Below are 21,467 nucleotides of genomic sequence, written 5' to 3' on the forward strand. Positions count from 1 at the left end.
GGTCATCCCTGTAGTGCTTGCCGATCACAATGTGTGGCACTCTGCGGCATCCGAAACGCTGTCGACCACGTTCCAGGGAGAGCTGCCTCCGTCAGGATGCGGGCGCTCTGCAGGCAGGTTTCTCGTCCCCACCACGCCGAGGTCCGGTAGTGAGCGGCGAGGAGCGCTGGGGCAATGGCGTCGGGACGGGCACCCGGCTATCTAAGCCTTCCGGACGAGCTGAGAGTCCGGCGGAACACGGGCGATTGCAGCATTTCGCCCCCGTCAAAGCAGTCGACGGGTCGGGCAGGATAGTAGGCAGGATAGCTTGACGGGGCTCAAGGGCTGGCGGAGCCGGGAGCCTACGCGTCCGCTCCGGTCGCCATCTTGGCTCCTCCCTAAATACACATTTTTATGTAGTAGAAGACGTGAGTAGGGAAGGGAGTCTGTGCCCCTGTCCTGAAGAAGGAGCTTGTCTCCGAAACATGTCGACACAAAAGCACATCAGAGGTCCTGTTCATTAATACAACAGGTTTGACCTCGCCCTGCACTTTCTTTTTAACGGTACCAGCCAGAGTACAGAATAAAAACTTTTTTCTTTTCCACTCTAGCGCCAGGTACTTTTAAACTTTTTTTCACCACACACCCTACTCACTTTAAAACATAACCCACACACTGTACACCACACATAGCCAATACCTTAAGTGCTCCCACGTAGCCGTCGGTCGCAGCACGCCGCATCCCGATAGAGGGGTGCGAAGACCCCGATGATGAAGCATGACACCAAGGGGCCTGTTGGTGTGTGAGGGGTATTTTCACAAACACTGAGTGCTTCAATATTCATTGATCACTCGCCCTCCCCATTATATGTTGGATTTCTTTTGTTTATTTAAATACCTAGTGGAGCATAAATCCAACGATTGGCTCTACCTCCTTCCCGTGTTTTTGATATTGTGCGTGTGGAGGCAGCACTACCGCATCCTTTAAAACTGTTCCTTCTGTATGTACCTCAATAGTATCTTCTAGAGGGGGCATCCTGATTTTGTTATCTATGGGAGGATGTAGAGGCATTGAAGTTTTGGCACCTGGTTTATATGTGAGGGGCCGAAAGAAGCCATGAGTAGTGGAGGTTTGTAAAGCCCCCATTGATTTGGCTACCTCATTATCTTTTTTTGATTTTTTCTAATGCTTGGTCCACCTGGGCACGAAACAGATGTTCCTTGTCAAATGCTACATTTAGTAAGTATGTTGTACTTTTGGTTTAAATCCAGACACAGGCAGGCCTACGTAGTAATTTGCTGGCGTTTATGCTTCTGGCAGCTGTGTTCGCTGAATCTGATAGAATTATTAGAAATGAGTTTGCCCTCATTAACAATTTCTTGTTCCCTCGTTTTATATTTCTCAGGGAGATATTGGCGATCCTCCATCTCATCCCCATGTGCTGTATCATACCTTGCTAATAGATCATGGGTGTTAGTGATGCGCTAATGACTGTAAGATTGCGCAGACACCCTTTTGCCTGAAGCGTCAATAATTTTCGACTTTGTCCGGCAGCTGGGCATCAGCTGAGGTCTGTGAATTATCTCCTTTGTTTGCATTGGAGGCAACTAAAGAGTCTGGAGGAAGTTGCCCTTTGATATATTCAGGGTCAGATGGTGCAGCTTTATATTTTTTATCTACCCGGGATGTAATGATGCGTGCTCTAACAGGGCCTTTAAATATATCATCAGCATGTCGGAGCATGCCCTTCAGCATAGGGAGGTACTGAGTCATCCTATGGATATTGTAGAGGGTTCAAATAGGAAATCATCCTTAATAGTATCTTTATGTAATGGGACCTGGTGATAAGTTGCCCCCCTAGCAATAAGGTTGTGGTAAGAAGAAGTGTCATCAGGAGGTGATGGTCTGGCTGGATAAGGGTCAGTATCCTGTGGAGAATCAACATCATAGTTGTCCCAAGGATATCTGTAGGCTGAGGATGTCCTCCATCATCATCATCTTCAAGAGGAGATTGAGGAGACTCCTGTGCTGTAATGCCCATGTACCACTGAATGACTGAGGTGGTGAAGGTGTAGAAAGAGGTGGAGGATTTGGTTGTGATGGTGGTGAAGCAGGTAAAGGATGACGCATAAGACTGGTGGCTATTTCCTAGTTCTTCTTTTTAAGAGGTGGAGAGCTAGACCACTGACTCATTGTCAGTGAAATTGCTCTCCCTCCCTCGCAGCTCCACCATTAAGTGAGGCCTTCCCCTAAGCCCTTGCACTCTCGAGTGGTGGTGTTCGAGGCCCTCCTCCATTTGAAGGTTTCATCTGCGCCACATCCCTGGTGGTCCAGTGGACCTCTGTCTCCATTCTCTTGCTCCGCTTTTCTCTCCTTTTTTACTTGTTTTTTCCTTCACTTCTATCTCCCCTTCACTCTCCTTCTGGGTCTTAACTTCCATTTTCTGTCATTTTCCCCTCATTTCAAGCTCCCCCCTTCACTCCTGTGTCTTTGCTCCGTTTTTCACTCATTTTTTACCCTCATCTCAATCCCCCCTTTCACTTTCCTGTGTCCTCTGTGTCTTTCCTCCACTCTTTCTTGCACTTTTGCTGCCTTATTTGCACTTTTCTCTCTCGTTTTGCCTTTTGCCTTTTTTAGCCCATTTTCCCAGACGCTGCTGCCCACCAGCCCATCCCCTCCAGCACGATCAGTGCAACCGGCCCAATCCAACTCCCCTCCCTTCTCCCGCCTCCCAGCTGTCCAGCCCTCCCCAACCCCTACTTAATGGCGGCTAAAGCGAGGCCGCACCGCTAGGGCTCCAAAGGCAAGCCCGTTTGCGACCGTCCGCGACCCAACTGTGACCAGCACCAGGAACCCTGGATCTCTGCACCGCCAACTCTACAACCCAGCGGCACTCCACGCTCTCAACCCAGGCCACAACGACAACTGCAAGCTAGCATCACGAGCCGACACCCATGGACCCTTCAGCTGTCACCGCTGCCGGCACACCTACAGCACCGCCAAGACCACTGACCCAACGCAATCCGCCCGCAAGAACACAACCGAACCAAAGACCCTGCAATGCATCCTCCTCAACGTCCGATCCCTCCACAAACACGCCACCGAAATCTGGGACCTCCTAGACAGCACTACCCCAGACGTAGCATTCTTTACTGAAACCTGGACCAACACAGGACAGGACATCGCCATCGCCATTCCCCAAGGATACAACATCTCCAGGAAGGACCGCCCCATGCGCCCTGGAGGAGGAATCGCCATCGTGCACAAATCCACCCTCCACCTGAGCACACTCCCCGACGAGCCCACAGACCTGATGGAACACCTTCACTTCAAGATACTGGCCAGCCCTACCTCCACCCTCCATGGAACCCTCATCTACCGGCCCCCTGGACCCCGCAGACTTTTTGCCAACTCCATCACGGACATCATCTCCCTGGATGCCAATGCGTTCACCAACTACACCCTACCGGGAGCCTCAACTTCCACCTCGACAACCGATGGACCCCAGCATCACATCCCTCCTGGATAACCTCCACAACAATGGACTCTGCCAGATCATGACGGAACCCACGCACTCAGCAGGACACACCCTCGACCCCCTTTTCACAACAGGAAACTCCATCACCTTCAGCCACACCACCGAACTCCCATGGACTGACCATCAATGCATCCACTTCACCTTCAGAACTCCCACCATCCACAGACACCAGCACCTGCTCCCATGAAGAAACTGGACCAGAATCACCGACGACCAGCTAACCTCATCACTCAGAAACTCCATCCCCAACCATCGTGGAAAACGACGATGCCAACCCCACAGCCCAAACCCTGCACAGATGGATCTCCGACAGCACCAACACCAAAGCCCCCCTCAAGAAAAACAACAACACCCACGCCAAGAAAGCTAGATGGTTCACCACCGAACTTCAAGAGTCCAGACACACATGCCGACGCCTCGAAAAGGCCTAGAGGAACACCAAATCCACAGAAGCCCACAACTTCAGAGCCGCCTCCAACGCCCACCACCAACTCATCAGAAAAACGAGGAAAAAAGTGATTGAAGACAGAATCTCCACTCATGCACACAACAGCAAAGAACTCTTCAACATCATAAAGGAGTTTGCCCAACCCACCAGCCAGTCCACCAACATCCCTCCCTCACAAGACCTCTGCAACAAACTCAGCACCTTTTTCCACCACAAAATCAAGAGCATCTACGACAACTTCGACGAAGACAACCAACACACTGAACCCTCACAAACCACCCCGACACCCTGAAGTCAGCGATCGACAACTGGACAGCCTTCACCACCGAAGACACACTGAAGACGATGAAGTCAATCCACTCCGGGGCCCCACGGACCCCTGCCCCCACCACATTTTCAACAGAGCCGCCGACACCATCGCACCCATGCTCTGCCACACCATCAACCGCTCCCTGGCAACTGCCTTGTTCCCTGACGACTGGAAACGCGCTAAGATCAACCCCCTCCTGAAGAAACCCTTGGCGGACCCCACTGACCTCAAAAACTACAGACCCATCTCCCTGCTCCCGTTCCCAGCGAAAGCCATTGAGAAAGCCATCAACAGTCAACTCACCACATTCATCGAAGAGCACAACATCCTCGACTCCTCTTAATCCGGCTTCAGAAAAAAACACAGTACGGAAACCGCCCTCCTTGCCGCAACAGACAACATCCGTACCTTACTGGACAAAGGAGAAACAGCAGCCCTCATCCTCCTCGGCCTCTCAGCGGCGTTGGACACAGTCTCTCACCGCACCCTAATATGCAGACTCCACGACGCAGGGATCCAAGTCAAGGTCCTCGACTGGATCCGCTAATTCCTCTACAGCAGAACGCAGCGGGTCAGACTCCCCCTTTCCTCTCAGACCCTACACCTACCACCTGCTGAGTCCCCCAGGGGTCCTCCCTCAGCCCTACTCTCCTCAACGTCTACATGCCTCCGTCGTCAGAACCTACGGACTCAACATTGTGTCATACGCAGACGACACCCAACTCATCCTTTCCAACGAACCCAACACCGCCAGATACAACTTTCGAGAAGGCATGGAATCTGTCGCCAAATGGATGAAATACAGCTGCCTACAACTAAACACAAACAAAACGGAAATACTCATCATGGGCCCAAACCCAGGCGCCTGGAACAACACATGGTGGTCCCCCCGCCCTCGAAAGCCTGCCCACCCCCACGGACTACGCACGCAACCTAGGAATCATCGTGGACTCAGAGCTCAAAATGGACCGCCAGATCAACTCTGTCTCATCCTCCTACTTCCACACTCTCCGCCTCCTATGTAAGATCTTCAAATGGATTCCCCTCAAACACAGAAAGACCGTCACTCACGCCCTGGTCACCAGCAGGCTCGACTACGGCAACGCACTCTATGCCGGAATAAACAAAAACCTCACCCACAAGCTATAGAACATCCAAAACGCCGCTGCAAGACTGATCCTCAACCTGCCGAGCCACTGCCACATCCCTCAGCATCTGCGCGCACTCCACTGGCTCCACATCAAAGCTAGAGTCACCTTCAAGATGCTAACCCACGCTCAAAAGGCCCTCCACAACACCGGACTAGCTTACCTGAACAGCCAACTCAAATTCCACGTACCCCAAAGGACCCTAGGATCAGCCCAGCTCTCCTACGCATTGGTCCCCCGCACCAGAAAAGACCAGATGGGGAGGCTGCTCCTTCTCCTTCCGGTCAGTGCCTGGAACAACCTTCCGCTCCACCTCAGACAGATAACATCGCTCCCCATCTTCGCAAGAAACCACAAAACCTGGCTCTTCGACAGACCCCCTTCTTGATGACTGGAACCTGCCAACCTCCCCCCCCCACACATCCCCAGCGCCTTGAGACCCTTATGGGTGAGTAGTCACACTTAACAAACACCTGATTTGATTTATCAATGGCCTCTTAAAAAAAAAAAAAAAGTGGCGCTGAAATGGTTGAGACTGAAGCAGTACAGCTTTTGCTATTATTCGACCAGTTTGAGGCTGGATATGTATTGTCTTTTGTTATGGATCGAAACGCTCCTATACAACCTGGAGCATTGGTTCTGTAGGCAAGTCTATTGTGGAGATTACAGGTTTGGGAACCAAACTAGGTTTTCCCTTCAGTTCGGAAGTACAGCTTTCTTCCGGGGTCGAAGTGGATTTTTCATTTAGTGCAGAATGAGGCTAGTCTTTTGGTGCCAAAGAGCTCTTGCCTTTGTGCTCAGAACCGGTTGGGCGGGCAGTGGGGTGCGGGAAGTGCAGAGGAATGAGTTGAATGCAGCGGACAAGAAGCTGGTTGGGCCAAAGCAGAGTGAGGGCATTTCGGCTTCATTTTCGGAGCAGAGCCCGAGGGCAGGGCATACATATTGGATGTTTTGGTGCCTTTCATGACCTTTTGGCAGTGGAGGCCCAGAAGCTGTATATTTACTTGGTCCTGAGCGTCTTAGGATATTTTACAGGGGCATGTTTACTCACGGTACGTTGACCCAGAAAAATGTCTTCGATTTGGAGACTTCTTTCCGTCTACGAGTTGGATGAATATTCTTGGCTGGAGAAGGCCTCTTCCTCAGCCGTAGAGGCTTCCATGATTTCTTCTTCATGTTCTTCGACATCTTGTTACCCAAAAATGTCGGGTGTATCCTCTATCTCCCTGCATTGCATTTCGCTGTGAGGCGCTCGACGGTCCCTCAATGTCTTTTTCGATCCGAAAGATCGTCAAGCTTCACAGTCTTCTTCTCGGTCATCTAAGGACAGACATAGGTTGCAAACCTGAGGGAGTTCGGTCCACGGATATTTCGTGTGGCAGGAGGGACAAAAACTAAAGGGAGTCCATTCCATTAGCAACACATTGTGGATGGAAGCCAATGGTAGAAAGAATAGGCCAGAACAGGAAGAGACTGAAGGCTGCAATCGAAGCACACCAAACCGACTGCGAGATTTTCAGCATTTATTTCAATACCCAAAAATGGAAACTCTATCGCAAACAATACAGACGAATGGAAAAGGTGTAACAAACCGAAGGGAGCCCAAAGCTGTCTCAAACTAGAGCGCCAACAAACACATTAAAACCAGACGGCTGAAAGAGAACAATCTAACAATTGAGACGATGCTAATATGCATTCAATAGCACTTGTTACAATGCATGCATTTTGTAAGCATGCCATTAAAAAGCAAGTTTTTACAATGACGCATTGTTACATCGCATGCCATTACAATGCAAGTCGTTACAATGACTTGCTGTAGAGGGGCGCTGGCGTTTGGAATAGTATAATTTACTATTCCAACTTCAGTGTGTGCAACAGTAGGGAAGGTGTTGGATTGAAAATCCAACACCTTCTGCCCCCTACAGCAAATCGTTGTAATGGCATGTGATGTAACAACATGTCGTTGTAACAACCTGCATTGTAATGGCATTAGATGTATTGCATGTATTGTAAATGAAGTTTCCCAGTTGGAGTCGCTTTAGCTCGTGACTCAGAACACTTCTTCAAAGAAAAACAACTTCCACACATCCGGACGGAACACTAGATGGCAGGAGTATGCTAAGTGTATGTATCTACAACAACACATGCATCGAACATCTTGTTTTTATTTTGTTGCATTTATTCTAAGTTCAGAGACAGAGGTCAAAAGTCAGTTTACATCTAGAATTACTTTTCTTTCTCTGACTGCAAAGTTTGAGGATTTTATAAAGTGAACTTTCTGGCTTAACAGTGTGAAATGAAAGGCTATAGGATGTCATGTTTTATTCTAACATACATTTAAATAGATAAAAATTGTACTGTACAAACATTTCAAAATACATTTCAGTAGTTATGAAAGCCCTTGTTTTGGTATTCTGTGTGATAAGAAAAAATATTTTAATAGGATGAAAACAAATCAGAACAGTTTAGTTCCGTTCGTCCTTCTCCTTTTACGTGACTTGGCTGCTTTGAACACGGAAGCGAAGACGTGCCCGATTCAGGGAGGCGAGAGCTACGAATGAAGGTACTCCCTTCAAACGAGAGGAGATTAACATACTCGTTGCTTTGGAAATAACGTAAAAGGAGAAGGACGAACGGACGGCTTGGTTATTAAGCTTATTTTACTTCAACATCAACAGCGCCAGCAAGATGGGAGCCCCCCTTAAGTCATTGTTCTTTTCATCTTTGGGTCCGATTGAGTTGAACGAAATTATAGCTTTGGGGTCCTGATGAGAACTCTGGACCAAGTGAGAGTTCGAAACGCGTAGACCAGTTGTTTTCCAGCCATAGGAACTTAAAATAGAGCGCAATTGTTAAAACTTGGTTTATCCATAAGTTTCTTTACTGTGTACCATGGCTGTTGTTGTAAATAATAACAAAAAAAGTTTTGTTTATGAAATTCTAATTTATAGGTTGTGTGTGTTGATTGGGGAATGAAAAAAAAGAGAGTATGAAGAGAGGATGTAATGTATAATGATATAATTTTGAAAAATTAAGATTTTGTAAAAAATAAGATGATGTTTTGAAGTATAATGTATATTTAAATATAATGTGTGGCAAATTGCTTAATTTTTGGTATGTGAGAAAATAAAAGAAAAAGAAAAAGATTAATTCCAGACAGAATAAGAAGTCTACGGTACATGTTGTTGGATTTTCAATATGTTCACCTTCTAATGAGAATACAAGTGGTTTAGCAGTATTGGCAGTTGTTTAGTTTTGTTGCTTAATCGAAAAGGGACTTTCTCATCTTAAATGCTGTATACCCGCAAGGGAGGAGGCTGTCAACTTGGAATCAAGGCCCGTAATGGGTCCCTTGGGAACGGAAGGACCCACTTTGGCAGCCCCACATTTAAATACTAGGGAGTATCCACCTTCAGCTTTAAAGGTTTTAAAGGGCCCCGCACAAAACCAACGGTTTTCGTCCTCCTCTCTGAATCACACAGTCTTAAATCCTGGCTCAAACATGGGCCCTGCGGAAAGGCCATCTATATGGAATCAATCCATCCCTGAGAGTAACAAAGCTAGAGAGCCATCTCAGGGGGGAGGGGAAGGCTTTGTGCGGAACCTGCCTGTTATACATTTTCCATCTGAATCCATGCCATATGTTGTGATCCTGAGAAATGAGCCAACTCTCTCTCAGGGCGCCAAGGAGGTTTACTCTCAATTGAAGAACAAAGTCTTACAGTGATTATCTTGTATAACTGCTCTAGGCACGAGGGTAGAGACAAACATTAACATGGTGTGAAGGGTTAATTGGGTACGTAGCGCCCACAAGTTCTGCAATGGTGATTGTGTTATTATCAATTTCAATAGGCCTCATATTGCAGAAAGGATCCTAGTTATAGCTTTGAATAACGCCCCTCTTGGCCCCCAGTCGTCCATTACGGCCGTACTTCTTGGATTTTTCTACAACCTGATACATTTGGGCAGAATCATATGCCCAACACCATCAGGCTCCGTTTAACAGGCAGACTCCATCATAGCCACCCCCCCAGGCATACAAATTTAAATCCTAATTTAAATCATATGCAATGGCCATTACAAGGCAGGCAGCAGTCAGTTTTGCCTCTTATGGAGTTATCAAACCGTTTTGCCCCCTTGGATGCCATGAACCCTTGTGATTGACTAAGCGGGCCTGCTCTAATGGACTCAGTGACCCCTATTACTCAGCAGAAAATACCATGGCAAAGTGATGGGACCTTGGGTGAAATTGATCGCAATTTTATATCATGGAATATAGCCGGCTTAGTTAATACGTTTCTTGACCCCTCGTGGATTTTATTTATAAAGCAGTTCAGTGTGATTTGCCTGCAGGAAACATGGTTGTCCAAAAGCAGTTTATCATTGGAGGGCTATAAGTCCTTCTTTGTTTCGGCTACGCCCCATCCGCAGGAAGATCAAGAGGTGGCCTTGCAATTTACATTTCTTTGGCAGTAAAATGTAAGATATTGGCTTTGCCGAGGGAGAGTCCCTGTTTACAGTGTTAGGTATTGTGTAAGGGGTTGCACAAATTGTGTCTTTTCAACTTTTATAACTCAACGTTCTGTGCTAAGGGCCCGTGTAATATTTCCATGTTGGGCTCCTTTTTAAGGAAACATCTTAATGTTGCTTTTTAAAATTTTGTGATTGTCGGGGATTTTAATATTTACCCATGTGGTGACCCCAGGATCTCTAGTTTGGATGATTTGGGTTGTTCAAGTGTGTGAGGGATTCATTTTGAACACACCTCACAAGGTGATACACTTAAAAGTTTTCTAAATTAATTTGATTTATCGTCCCTCATCCCTCATGTGCTCTATGGACCCCCGTAGTAAGGCCCTTATTCTATCCTTCAATGGGCGGGAGGTGGTTAATTTATTGACTTTATACTTGTATCAACGCCTCTACTTGAATTATTTATGGGATTCATTACTCAAGCCAGTTTACATGGTGACCACAATCCGTTGTGTGTTTATCTTAACGGGCCCTTACTGCACGTAGAGGGGGGACGGGCAGTGTGGGGTGGGGAGGCAGTTAAAATGGGCCCAGATATCCCGAGACATATTTTACGAGTCAATAACCGTCACATGTGCTAACGAGTTAGTCCTGTGCACCACCCCGTCAACGGCCCTGGGAGAGGTCATCAGTGCTTTTAAAACCGTTTCTGCTCAAATAAGTGACTTTTTAAGTGTCTCGGCTCGGCAATCTGCCACACAGGTCCCCAGATGGTTTGGTTCACATTGCTCCCAGACAGCCAGTAAGCTGAGGGAAGCTTTAAATAAGAGCCCAAGAGATTCCACATTACTTAGAACCTGCCGAAGGGAGTACAAGACAGAACTGGCAAGACGTAAGTCCATGTTAAAGGAGGAAGCCTGGAGGGAGTTAATTGAGGTTAGTACGCTGAGGGACAGTTCCAGGTTTTGGAGCACAATTAATAGCCCCTTCTTGAATCACGAGGAAGGAAGTGCGGTGGGTGCCCATATTACTGAGGAGTGGGTGCTTCAATTTGAAGCCATCTTTCAGTGTCCCCCTGTATTAAGCTGCCCCTTTGGTCAAGAGGCAGGTACCTCTGATTTGGTTTTTAATATAGAAGTGGTTAAGGATGGTTTCGTCATGTTGTCAAGTAATAAAGCCCCGGGGCCTGATGGCATTCCGTCACATCTTTGTAAATTAGACCCAATTTTTTGGGCACAGGTCCTTACAGCAGTTATTGAATGCGGCGGCGAAATCCAGTTGCCCTGAGTCATGGGCTACTTCCACTATAGTGCCTGTTTTTAAAGAGGGCCACCGAGACAGCACTCACTGCTATAGACCTATTTCACTGCTGGACTCGGTGGTTAAGGTGGTAGGTCGAGTACTCCTGGATAGATTGACTAGCTAGGCAGAGGAACACGCTATTCTATCGGACGTCCAGTACGGGTTTTGTCCTGGGCGGTCCATCATGACCCAGTTCTTAACCTATCTATGATTCTTAATAAAAACACAGTCGCCCTCCCCGGTACTATTTACCTGGCCTTCATGGATCTGTCATCCGCGTTTGAACACGTGAATAGGGCTAAACTTTGGATGATCATTTTTAAAAAATATATCTTTATTAAAAAAAATTTTTAATGAATTACCGGATACAAACAATCTAAGCATTTGTACATGATGCACTTTGTACAACATCAACGTTAGTATGTCACCAAAGCCACAGTTCTAGGTATTAACATCCCATGTTTACAACACAAGCAACATCTGTATCTCAGGAGTTGACGTGATATTGCATATTAGCATAGGTATCCGCAACCCATGCATACTGTTACCTCCAGTTGAAGAGCAGGGCATGCCTACCGCATTTAGCTCGTTTCATCAGTGATTAACCATATGCGGACATGACAGGTGTTACAAAGATGCAAGGCCCATACAAGGTTACTGTTGTTGTTATCAAAATGCGGGGCGAGGGATTTAAGATGGGCTTATGGTAGGTCCAGCGTACTTGCCCTGAACACAGTTATGACAAAGAAGTGTACGCAGTTCCTTGGTGACGTAGTATTCACCAGAATGATCCAAGACTGGGTTGTCTATCTGTTGGAGTACTGGATTATTTTTTGTATTTAACTGTGTTTTATGGAATTTTTCCATAGGGGATGTAAGGGTATTGCATCTCTGATCCTTGGCACCCAAACTTATATTGTAACCTGACTAAGAGATAGTTGCAGTCATTTATTACCCCATACCCACTGTGCTTGCATTAATCAAGCTCTAGTAGTAGGTCTTCTGGCTTCTTTAATGATATTCATACAGTCTGGTGGTAGGTTTAAGATAACCAACCTCTAAGACCTCAGGAGCCAGATCGCCAGATTCAGTTGGCTTGGGTCTGGATGTTTGATGTCTCCATGGTTCTGCATTAGCAGGGATGGTGTAAGACATAGTTTTTGGTGTGGAACTAGGGATAGTTCTAGCAGTGTTGTATACCACGGTTGGCGTTCCCATGTGGGAGCTACTAAAATCAGTTTGAGCAACTGTTGTTGTAGCTTGCGCACTATTAGTGGTATTAGTGGTAGTGGCGGAAAAGCGTACGCAAATCTGCTTGACCATTTCATCCATATCACATTGCCCTTGGACAGCAGGTGTGGAAACATGGCGGCGAAGGTTGGGCATTTTACGTTTTTGTGTGTGGCGAACAGATCTATGTCTGGTTTTCGTTTGTGGCGAACAGATCTATGTCTGGATGACCCCACTTGTGAAAGAATGGTAGAAGAACTTGCGGATGTAGTTCCCATTCGTGAATTTGTTGTGTCTGTCGACTTAACAGATCTGCTATCTGATTGTGAACTCCTCGAAGGTGTTCTGCTAACAGATATATGTTTTGTGGAATGGCCCATCTCCATATGTTCTGTGCAAGCTGGGACAGCTGTAGAGAGTGTGTCCCCCCTGTTTTTGTATATAGTACATGGCTGTCATGTTGTTTTGTACTTGTACTCGGAATGTTTTGAGCGCTAAGAATATTGCTAGCAGCTCTAGGTGGTTGATATGAAACGATCTTTGTTGAATGGTCCATTGCCCTTGAGTTGTATGATGTAGTAGATGGGCTCCCCATCCTGCGAGAGATGCGTCTGCTGTAAGTATTATTTGTGGAACAGGTTCGAGGAACGGCCGCCCTTTTGTCAAGTTTTTGGTGTTCCACCACTGCAGAGAGCGATGTGCGCGGCTGTCTACCAACACCAGGTCTGTTAGTTGTCCTTGAGCCTGATTCCACTGTTTTGCTAGACATTCCTGTAACGGACGCATTTGCAGTCTTGCATATGGTACAATAAAGATGCAAGATGCCATCATGCCTATTAATCTCATGAACACTCTGGCTGGGAGAGAGTGTTGTTGAAACTTTGTGACTAAGGCTTGAATGCTCTGTATCCTTGCTGGACTGGGATACGCTAGAGCTGTAGACGTGTTTATTGTAGCCTCTAAATATTGATGTACGTGAGAGGGCTGTAGGTGCGACTTGGTGTAGTTTATTGTGAACCCTAAGTCGTGCAATGTTTGAATTGTCTGATGTGTGTGTTGGACACACTGATTGAACGACTTGGCTTTTATGAGCCAATCGTCTAGATATGGGAAGACATGTATCTGTTGTCTTCTGAGATGTGCTGCTACTACTGCTAGGCACTTTGTGAGCACTCTTGGTGCAGTTGTTACCCCGAATGGAAGGACTTTAAATTGACAATGCTGTCCTTCCAGTACAAACCTTAGATACTTCCTGTGAGAAGGATGTATGGAAATGTGGAAGTAGGCGTCTTTTAGATCTAGTGTTGTAAGGAAGCCGCCTTGTTGCAGCAATGGGAGCACTTGTTGTAAAGTGATCATATGAAAATGATCTGAGTGTATATATTGATTGAGGGGCCTGAGGTCGAGAATTGGTCTCAGTGTCCCGTCCTTTTTGGGTATTAGAATAACAGCGAATAAACCCCTGTTCCTTGATGTTGTAAAGGAACTATTTCTATTGCATCCTTTTGAAGAAGTGATATGACTTCTTGTTTGAGCAGTATAAGATGTTCTGCAGACATTGGACGCTGCCTGGGTGGTATGTGTGGAGGGGTAGCGGTAAGTTTGAGGCAGTAGCCATACTGGATAATTTGTCTTACCCACTTGTCTGTTGTGATGGAATTCCAGACAGGTAGGAACTGTGTTAGTCGGCCCCCCACAGGAGTGGAGTGCTGTTGGGAGAGCAGAGGGAAGTCACTGTTTTGTGGCGGAAGAGGTTCGATTATTGTTGTTAACCTCGACTTCTTCCTTTATTGTTGTTGCCTCTATAGCCTCCTCTAAAATATCCTTTACCGGAGGATGTCTGTGTATTGGATTTGAAGGAAGATGTATTGTGCTGTGTCTACCTCTGGTCCAAACAATTGATGTTGGTTGAATGGCTGATATCAGATGGTAGTTTGCACTTCCTGCTTAAATCCTGAAATGCGTAGCCACGCATGACGTCTAAGTAGGACACTAGTGTTTACAGCTCTAGATGCAGTGTCTGCTACATCAAGTGCGCACTTGATTGAGGCATTTGAAATTAGCTTGCTTTCTTGTATAAGGTTGTTTGCCTGCGCCTTATATTGGTCAGGTAGATGTTGTAGTAATGTCTCTAACTGATCATAGTGTGCCCTGTCATATCTTGCAAGGAGGGCTTGTGTGTTAGCAATACGCCATGTATTGGTAGCTTGTGCAGCTATCCTTTTGCCTGAATCATCTATTACCTTAGATTCTTTATCATGGGGTGGTGCTTCACCTGATGTCTGTGAGTTTGCTCTTTTTCTAGCATTTGACACGACTAGGGAATCTAAGGGTAGCTGTCCTTTAATGTAGGCAGGATCCCCAAGAGCAGGCCTGTACTTTTTCTCAATTCTAGGATTTAGAATCCTAGCACGTACAGGATCTTTAAATACTTCTGGAGCATGTTCGATGACCCCTTTAATCATAGGAAGAATTTGAACAGACCTTTGTGATTGTTCAAATGTATCTAATAAAAAGTCTTCCTCTGCCTCATCTGAATGCATGGTGACCCCATGATAGATGGCAGCCCTATTTAGTAAGTGCCCAAAACCAATGTTGTCTTCTGGGGGAGAAGGTTTTGATGGATATGAATGTGGGTCAGGAATATCTGGCACATCTTGTGGCTTTGGGTACTCCCAATCTGGATCATCAACAGGGTAGGGAAAAGGCTCATCTGGGTCTACCCCTCCCCCTATGCTATACACATCATCATTTGGAGGTGTATGTGGTGAAGAATGAGGAGGAGAGTTTTCAGGAGAATTTTGAGGAACAGGAGATGAAGGAGAAGGAAGTAGAGTAGAAGAAGGGTGCATAGGAGATGTGGCAGAGTCCTTCTTCTTGACAGACACTACAGGTGTAGGTGCTGTGTCTGATTTCCTCTTCCTGTGTGGTGTAGTGGATACATGACCTGTCTTTGGGTCAATGTAGATCTTCTTTTGTAGAGGATCAGGTTGGAAAAGGTCTTCTCCTTGCGGAACCTTTGCTGGCGCCGATTTTTTCAGTTCCGGGCGTGGTTGCTGCTTGTCTTTAGCCTTAGGAGTAGTTACTGTGTCCTTCGGCGTAGATTTTGGCACCAAATGTATTGTTTTCGGAGTCGTAGGCTGTTTCGAGGGCTTGAGCGCATCGAAATCAGGCCTTGTAGGTTTCGGTACCAAAGATATTGGCTTTGGAGTGGAAGCTGGTCTCGACGGCCTCGAGGCGTCAGCCGCTGACTTCATAGTTTTGTCGTTAAAGTCGACGGTTTCGGAGCCGGGACTTCTTTTGATTTCGGTGCCGAGGGAGCTGGTGGGATCGGCACGTGCGGCTTGCTCGGTAAAGAGCTACCGGAAGGCTTGAGTATTTTCTTCGGAGCCGGGCTCGATGGCGGGGCTTTAGAAGTGTTTTTTCGGTCGCGACTGGGCCCCGGAGGCGGAGTGTTGACCTTTGCCTTCGATTTGGGTGGTGGGTATGGGGCAGGGGCAGTAGTCCTCACCTGCTGACCCGATGGTATGGAGTCATCGGAGTCGTCTGCCTCGGATACGATTTGGAGATCATCTGAATCTTCTTTGGGAACGTGCGGAACTTCTTCGTCGAAGATATCCATCGGTTCTGGAGCCGATCTCTGCATGCTGTGTCGACGGGCCCTCCGATCTCGAATGGTCTTCTTGGATCGAAAGGACGCACAGGCTGTACAGCTGGATTTGTCGTGTTCTGGCGATAAGCACAGGTTACAGACCTCGTGATGGTCACTGTCAATCAATCAATCAATCAATCAGGTCATTTGTAGAGCGCACTACTCACCCGTAGGGTCTCAAGGCGCTGGGAGGGGGGGGGGGTGCCGCTACTGCTCGAACAGCCAGGTCTTGAGCTTCTTCCTGAAGGAGAGGTGGTCTTGGGTCAGGCGCAGATTGGTGGGAAGTGAGTTCCAGGTCTTGGCGGCCAGGTAGGAGAAGGATCTTCCTCCTGTTGTCGCTCTTCGGATGCGGGGGACGGCGGCGAGGGCGTGGTTGGTTGATCTGAGGAGGCGCTTGGGAGTGTAGAAGTTGATCCGGTTGTTGAGGTAGCTCGGGCCTTGGTCGTGTAGGGCTTTGTGTGCGTGGGTGAGGAGACGGAAGGTGATTCTCTTGTTGACCGGGAGCCAGTGCAGATCTCTCAGGTGTCCGGAGATGTGGCTGCGTCGGGGGATGTCGAGGATGAGTCTCGCCGAGGCGTTCTGGATCCGCTGGAGTCTCTTCTGGAGTTTGGCAGTGGTTCCGGCGTAGAGGGCGTTGCCGTAGTCCAGTCGGCTGGTGACGAGGGCTTGGGTGACCGTCTTCCTCGTCTCGGTGGGGATCCACCGGAAGATCTTACGTAGCATGCGCAGGATGTTGAAGCATGATGAGGAGACGGCGTTGACTTGTCTGGTCATGGAGAGGGAGGAGTCCAGGATGAAGCCCAGGTTGCGTGCGTGGTCCGTCGGTTTGGGTGCGGTGCCCAGGGCGGGGGGCCACCAGGAGTCGTCCCAGGCGGAGGGCGTGGAGCCCAGGATGAGGACCTCCGTCTTGTCTGAGTTCAGTTTCAGGCGGCTGGTCGTCATCCATTCGGCTACGTCTCTCATCCCTTCGTGCAGGTTGGCTCTGGCGGTGGCGGGGTCGTTGGTCAGGGAGAGGATCAGCTGGGTGTCGTCAGCGTAGGAGATTATGTTGAGGTTGTGTTGGCGTGCGATGGCCGCGAGGGGGCTCATGTAGACGTTGAAGAGGGTGGGGCTCAGTGAGGATCCTTGAGGGACGCCGCAGATGACTTTGGTGGCCTCTGACTTGTACGGTGGTAGGCGGACTCTTTGTGTTCTTCCGTCGAGGAAGGAGGTGATCCATTCCAGTGCCTTCTCCTGGATTCCGATGTTGCTGAGGCGCTGTACTAGGGTGCGGTGGCAGACAGTGTCGAAAGCCGCGGAGAGGTCCAGGAGGATGAGGGCCGCTGTTTCTCCGTTGTCCATCAGGGTTCGAAGGTCGTCGGTGGCGGCGATGAGGGCGGTCTCGGTGCTGTGGTTCGCTCGGAAGCCAGACTGTGAGGGGTCGAGGGATCCATGCGTCTCGAGGAAGGCGGCCAGCTGTTTGTTGACGGTCTTCTCGATGACTTTGGCCGGGAACGGGAGGAGCGAGATGGGACGGTAGTTCTTGAGGTCGGTGGGGTCTGCTGTGGGTTTCTTGAGGAGAGCGCTGAGTTCGGCGTGCTTCCAGCTCTCAGGGAAGGTGGCGGAGTCGAAGGAGGTGTTGATGATGTCCCGTAGGTGGGGTGCGAGGACAGTGTCGGCTTTGTTGAAGACGTGGTGAGGGCAGGGGTCAGTCGGAGATCCGGAATGGATGGAGTTCATGGTGCGGATGGTGTCTTCGGTGCTGATCGGGGTCCAGGTGCGGAGGGTGGTGGTGGGTGGCGTCGTTGCGGTTGTGGCTTGCGTTGGTTGGTTGTTGAAGCTGTTGTGTATGTCCGTGATCTTGTTGTGGAAGTAGGACGCGAGGGAGTTGCAGAGTTCTTGCCACGGGGTGATGTCATTGTTTCCGGCGTTGGGGTTGGATAGCTCTTTCACGATGTTGAAGAGTTCCTTGCAGTTGTGTGCGTTGTTGTCCAGCCGGTCCTTGTATGCATTTTTCTTGGTGGCGCGGATCAGTTGGTGGTGCTTCCGGGTGGCGAGCTTGAGGGTGGTCATGTTGTCCGTCGTTGGTTCCCTTCTCCAGGCTTTCTCGAGGGCTCGACAGTTCTTCTTGGAGCTCTTGAGTTCGTCGGTGAACCATGGTGTTTTTCTGCTGCAGGATCTGCTGGGTGGGGTTCTCAGAGGGGCGAGTTCGTCCGCGCAGTCGTTGATCCATTTCGTGAGGTTGTCGGCGGCCTGGCTGGGGTTCGCTGAGTTGGCGGGAGGGTGCTGGCTCAGGGAAGCGGTGAGCTGGTCGGCTGTGATCTTGTTCCAGCTTCTTCGAGCAACCTGTTGCTGGTGGTGGTGGATCGTCGTTCTTCTGAAGGTGAAGTGGACGCAGCTGTGGTCCGTCCAGTGGAGTCCTGTTGCGTGACTGAAGGTGACGTCTTTGCTGGATGAGAAGACGGCGTCGAGTGTGTGTCCGGCGTAGTGGGTGGGGGTGGTCACCAGTTGCTTGAGTCCTAGGTTGTCGAGGTTGTCGAGCAGGCTGATGGTGTTGCGGTCGTTGTTGTTCTCCAGGTGGAAGTTGAGGTCCTGTGTGGAAACTTTTCTCCACACTTGGGGCATCTTTTGAATGGCGTCCTTTCCATGAGGTGTAGGCCTCATGGCGTGGACAGGCCCAATGGCCCACGTCGACGACTGGAATCGAGCTGATGGAGTCGAGACGACGTTTGTCTATATCGAAAGTAGTTTGGTGAAATTTTGAATACGTTTTTACACATTGAAGTGCTTGAAAAGTAGATTTCGAACCAGAGCGGAAAAGTTTCATCCGAACCCAGTGGCGGAAAAAACAGTCTAAGGATGGAGCCGATGCCCATGCGTACTATCGTCCAAGGGAGGAGTCACCTATCTCGTGACTACAAAAGACTTCTTCCAAGACGACAACAACATGCAATCATCCAAGCCCAACACCAGGTGGCGATCTAATGCTAAAGTGTACAATCTGCAGCTCATATGCCTCGAACATATTACTTAATCTGTAACCACTGGTTTGTGGGTTGTGTTGTAAGGCTGAGTCTGTGTTCCTTTGTAATTAAGGCGGAGTCTGTGTTCCTTTGTAATGTTAGATTCAGAGTGAAGTGGTATAAATCCTGCCTGGAGTCGAAATAAAAGACTTTGAGTAACACAAGTTGGTATGTACTAGACTAAACTCAAGATAGCAGGAAAATGTGTAGCATGTGATTCTATAATAGACAAATGCTCCAAACGGCTGTAGACTCCCCACCCCAGTGACAAAGGGGAAATGTTTTTTAATAAGTTCATCAACCAAGCTATATATTATGGGTGCTCAGGGACAACCTCCCCCTGCACCACGAAGGCATAAAGAACAAATAAGTGTGATGTTGAAGAGTTACAGCTCAGTAATACAGAAGAGTGGAATGTTATGGTTTTTATTTGAGGCAAGCCTATTTTTGGTGGTCTCGAAAGATTTTGTTAAATTCTTGTTAAAAAATTATGAAATCAGTTTTTGTAATGGCATGGGTGCACCTGCACATTTCAATGGTGGCATATACTGTTGGTGTAAGTCTAAGCAAGGATTACTGCATACAGGTTTCTGTTAATCATCAAGATCAGCAAAAGACCGGCCATGAAGAACTTTCAGGTACTGCAACCACGCGAAGGTGGGGTATTGTAGCAGGTGGGGAAGTATGTGTCATTTACAGGCATGGTCATGATAGCTGACCAACCAAGGACCGCCAACTAGCACTGTCTATACAATAGGGCCCTCATTCAACCCCTTTCCCCTGTGGCTGATAGCTTTAACTTTTTCATTGAGGAAGGGAACACACTTCCCCGCCGTATTATTCAGAAATCCCTTTGTTTCCTCCCCAAAGCACTCTGTAGGCAGGAGTCGCCTATCAAGGCCCTCTTACCACATCAACGGACAGCCACTTCTCGATGTCATCCATCATGCAGGTTTGAGTGACTGGGATCTGGGGACAGAGACCAAAGGAAATAGTAAGTGAAGACTACTAACAACAAACTGCCCTTCCTTCCATAAAGAGAGTGGCAAATCCCTTAGAAACAGTACAGCCCATCATATTACATACAGCCACACTCATGGAATATGGGCATATACAACCACACAAGTGTACATACACATATGTACTAAATGTTCATACAAAGACACTGGAACCAGACCCGCTGGACCTGCCAAGTGTTGCACATCTCATGGGACACCAAGCCAAACAAGACACATTCATGCAGAATAGCTACTTAGACATGCATACTTTTTATGTTTTTAAGCTGACTTTCTCTTGGTGAGGTTTGTATCACATCTGTAATGTATGGAAATCAGTAGATCTCCCAGACAACAGTATGTTCTGCAGCTAAGAAATGCTTTTAAGCCTTTGTGAGGATTTGGATGCATTATATGATGTGGGTGTGCGGTCTTACTGTGGAATACACTAGCAAACACTGTCTTGGGTTCAGTCAGGCTCATTTGCGCAACCTTAATCTCAACCCTCTGTAGCTATGGCTTCGAGCAGCAAGGCCTGAACAAAGAAACTAGTGTAAAGCTTTTAACAGTACCAAACAACACAAAAAGAAAGCCATGTGTGAAAAAGTGCCATCTTTCTTGCATGGTATGCCCCCACTTTTTGCTGAATTGCTGATGTGCTTTGACTAAGTGTGCCCTGGGCTCCTGCCAATCAGGTGCCCAGGGCCTGTGTCCCTTCCCTAAAACTGTGTTGAAACTAAAACCCAGTTGGCATCTCTGGCCACATGTCAGTCTCTGGTAAATGGTACCCTAGGTTACCCAGGGCATTGTGACCAGAGAAGACCCATAAGGGCTGCAGCACTTCTTGTGCTCCCCTTAGGGGCCCTGTACTCTGACACACACACACTGCCTTTGCAGGCTGAGTGTCCTGGTGCAGAACTAAACAAAGAGTCGACATGGCACACATCCCTGTGTGCCATGCCCACAAACACACTGCCCTGGCATACATCAGTCACCCCTCTAGCTGGGTGCACTATGCCAGTGGTGTGGGCACAGGTGCATGAGCCCTGTGCCCCTACAGTACCCAGGGCCATTCCTGGGCACTGTAAGTGCAGTGCTGCCATTAAGAGTATATGGTGCTGGGAGGTTGTCATTACGAACTCCACAGCACCAAGAAGGCTACACTGAAGACTGAGAAGTTTGATATCAAACATCTCAGCACATAAAACCCACACTGATGCCAGTGTGGGATTTAATGCCAAATGCACTACAGAGGGCATCTTAGAGATGCCCTCTGAAACCTAACCAACTCCCAGTGTCCTGACTGCGTGGCTACCGAGGCTGCTACCACCAGACATGTTCTGGACCCCCTGGGTCGAGAGCTTCCGCTCTTGGGGGCCTGAAACAATGC

The 21,467-nt window shown here is 48.2% G+C and overlaps 1 protein-coding gene across 3 annotated transcripts in view; it reads right to left on the minus strand.

Annotated features, from left to right (window-relative positions):
* Window positions 1-21,467, minus strand: part of TOM1 (target of myb1 membrane trafficking protein) — a 399,690-nt gene that overhangs the window by 47,116 nt on the left and 331,107 nt on the right. For all 3 annotated transcript variants that reach the window (XM_078684134.1, XM_078684131.1, XM_078684127.1), the window contains one exon: window positions 19,992-20,051. In XM_078684134.1, coding sequence (XP_078540260.1) covers window positions 19,992-20,051 — 60 coding nt within the window. The remainder of the gene's footprint in view (window positions 1-19,991; window positions 20,052-21,467) is intronic.

Source organism: Lissotriton helveticus, chromosome 1_1, assembly GCF_964261635.1.
Source record: "Lissotriton helveticus chromosome 1_1, aLisHel1.1, whole genome shotgun sequence".
Taxonomy (NCBI): Eukaryota; Metazoa; Chordata; class Amphibia; order Caudata; family Salamandridae; genus Lissotriton; species Lissotriton helveticus.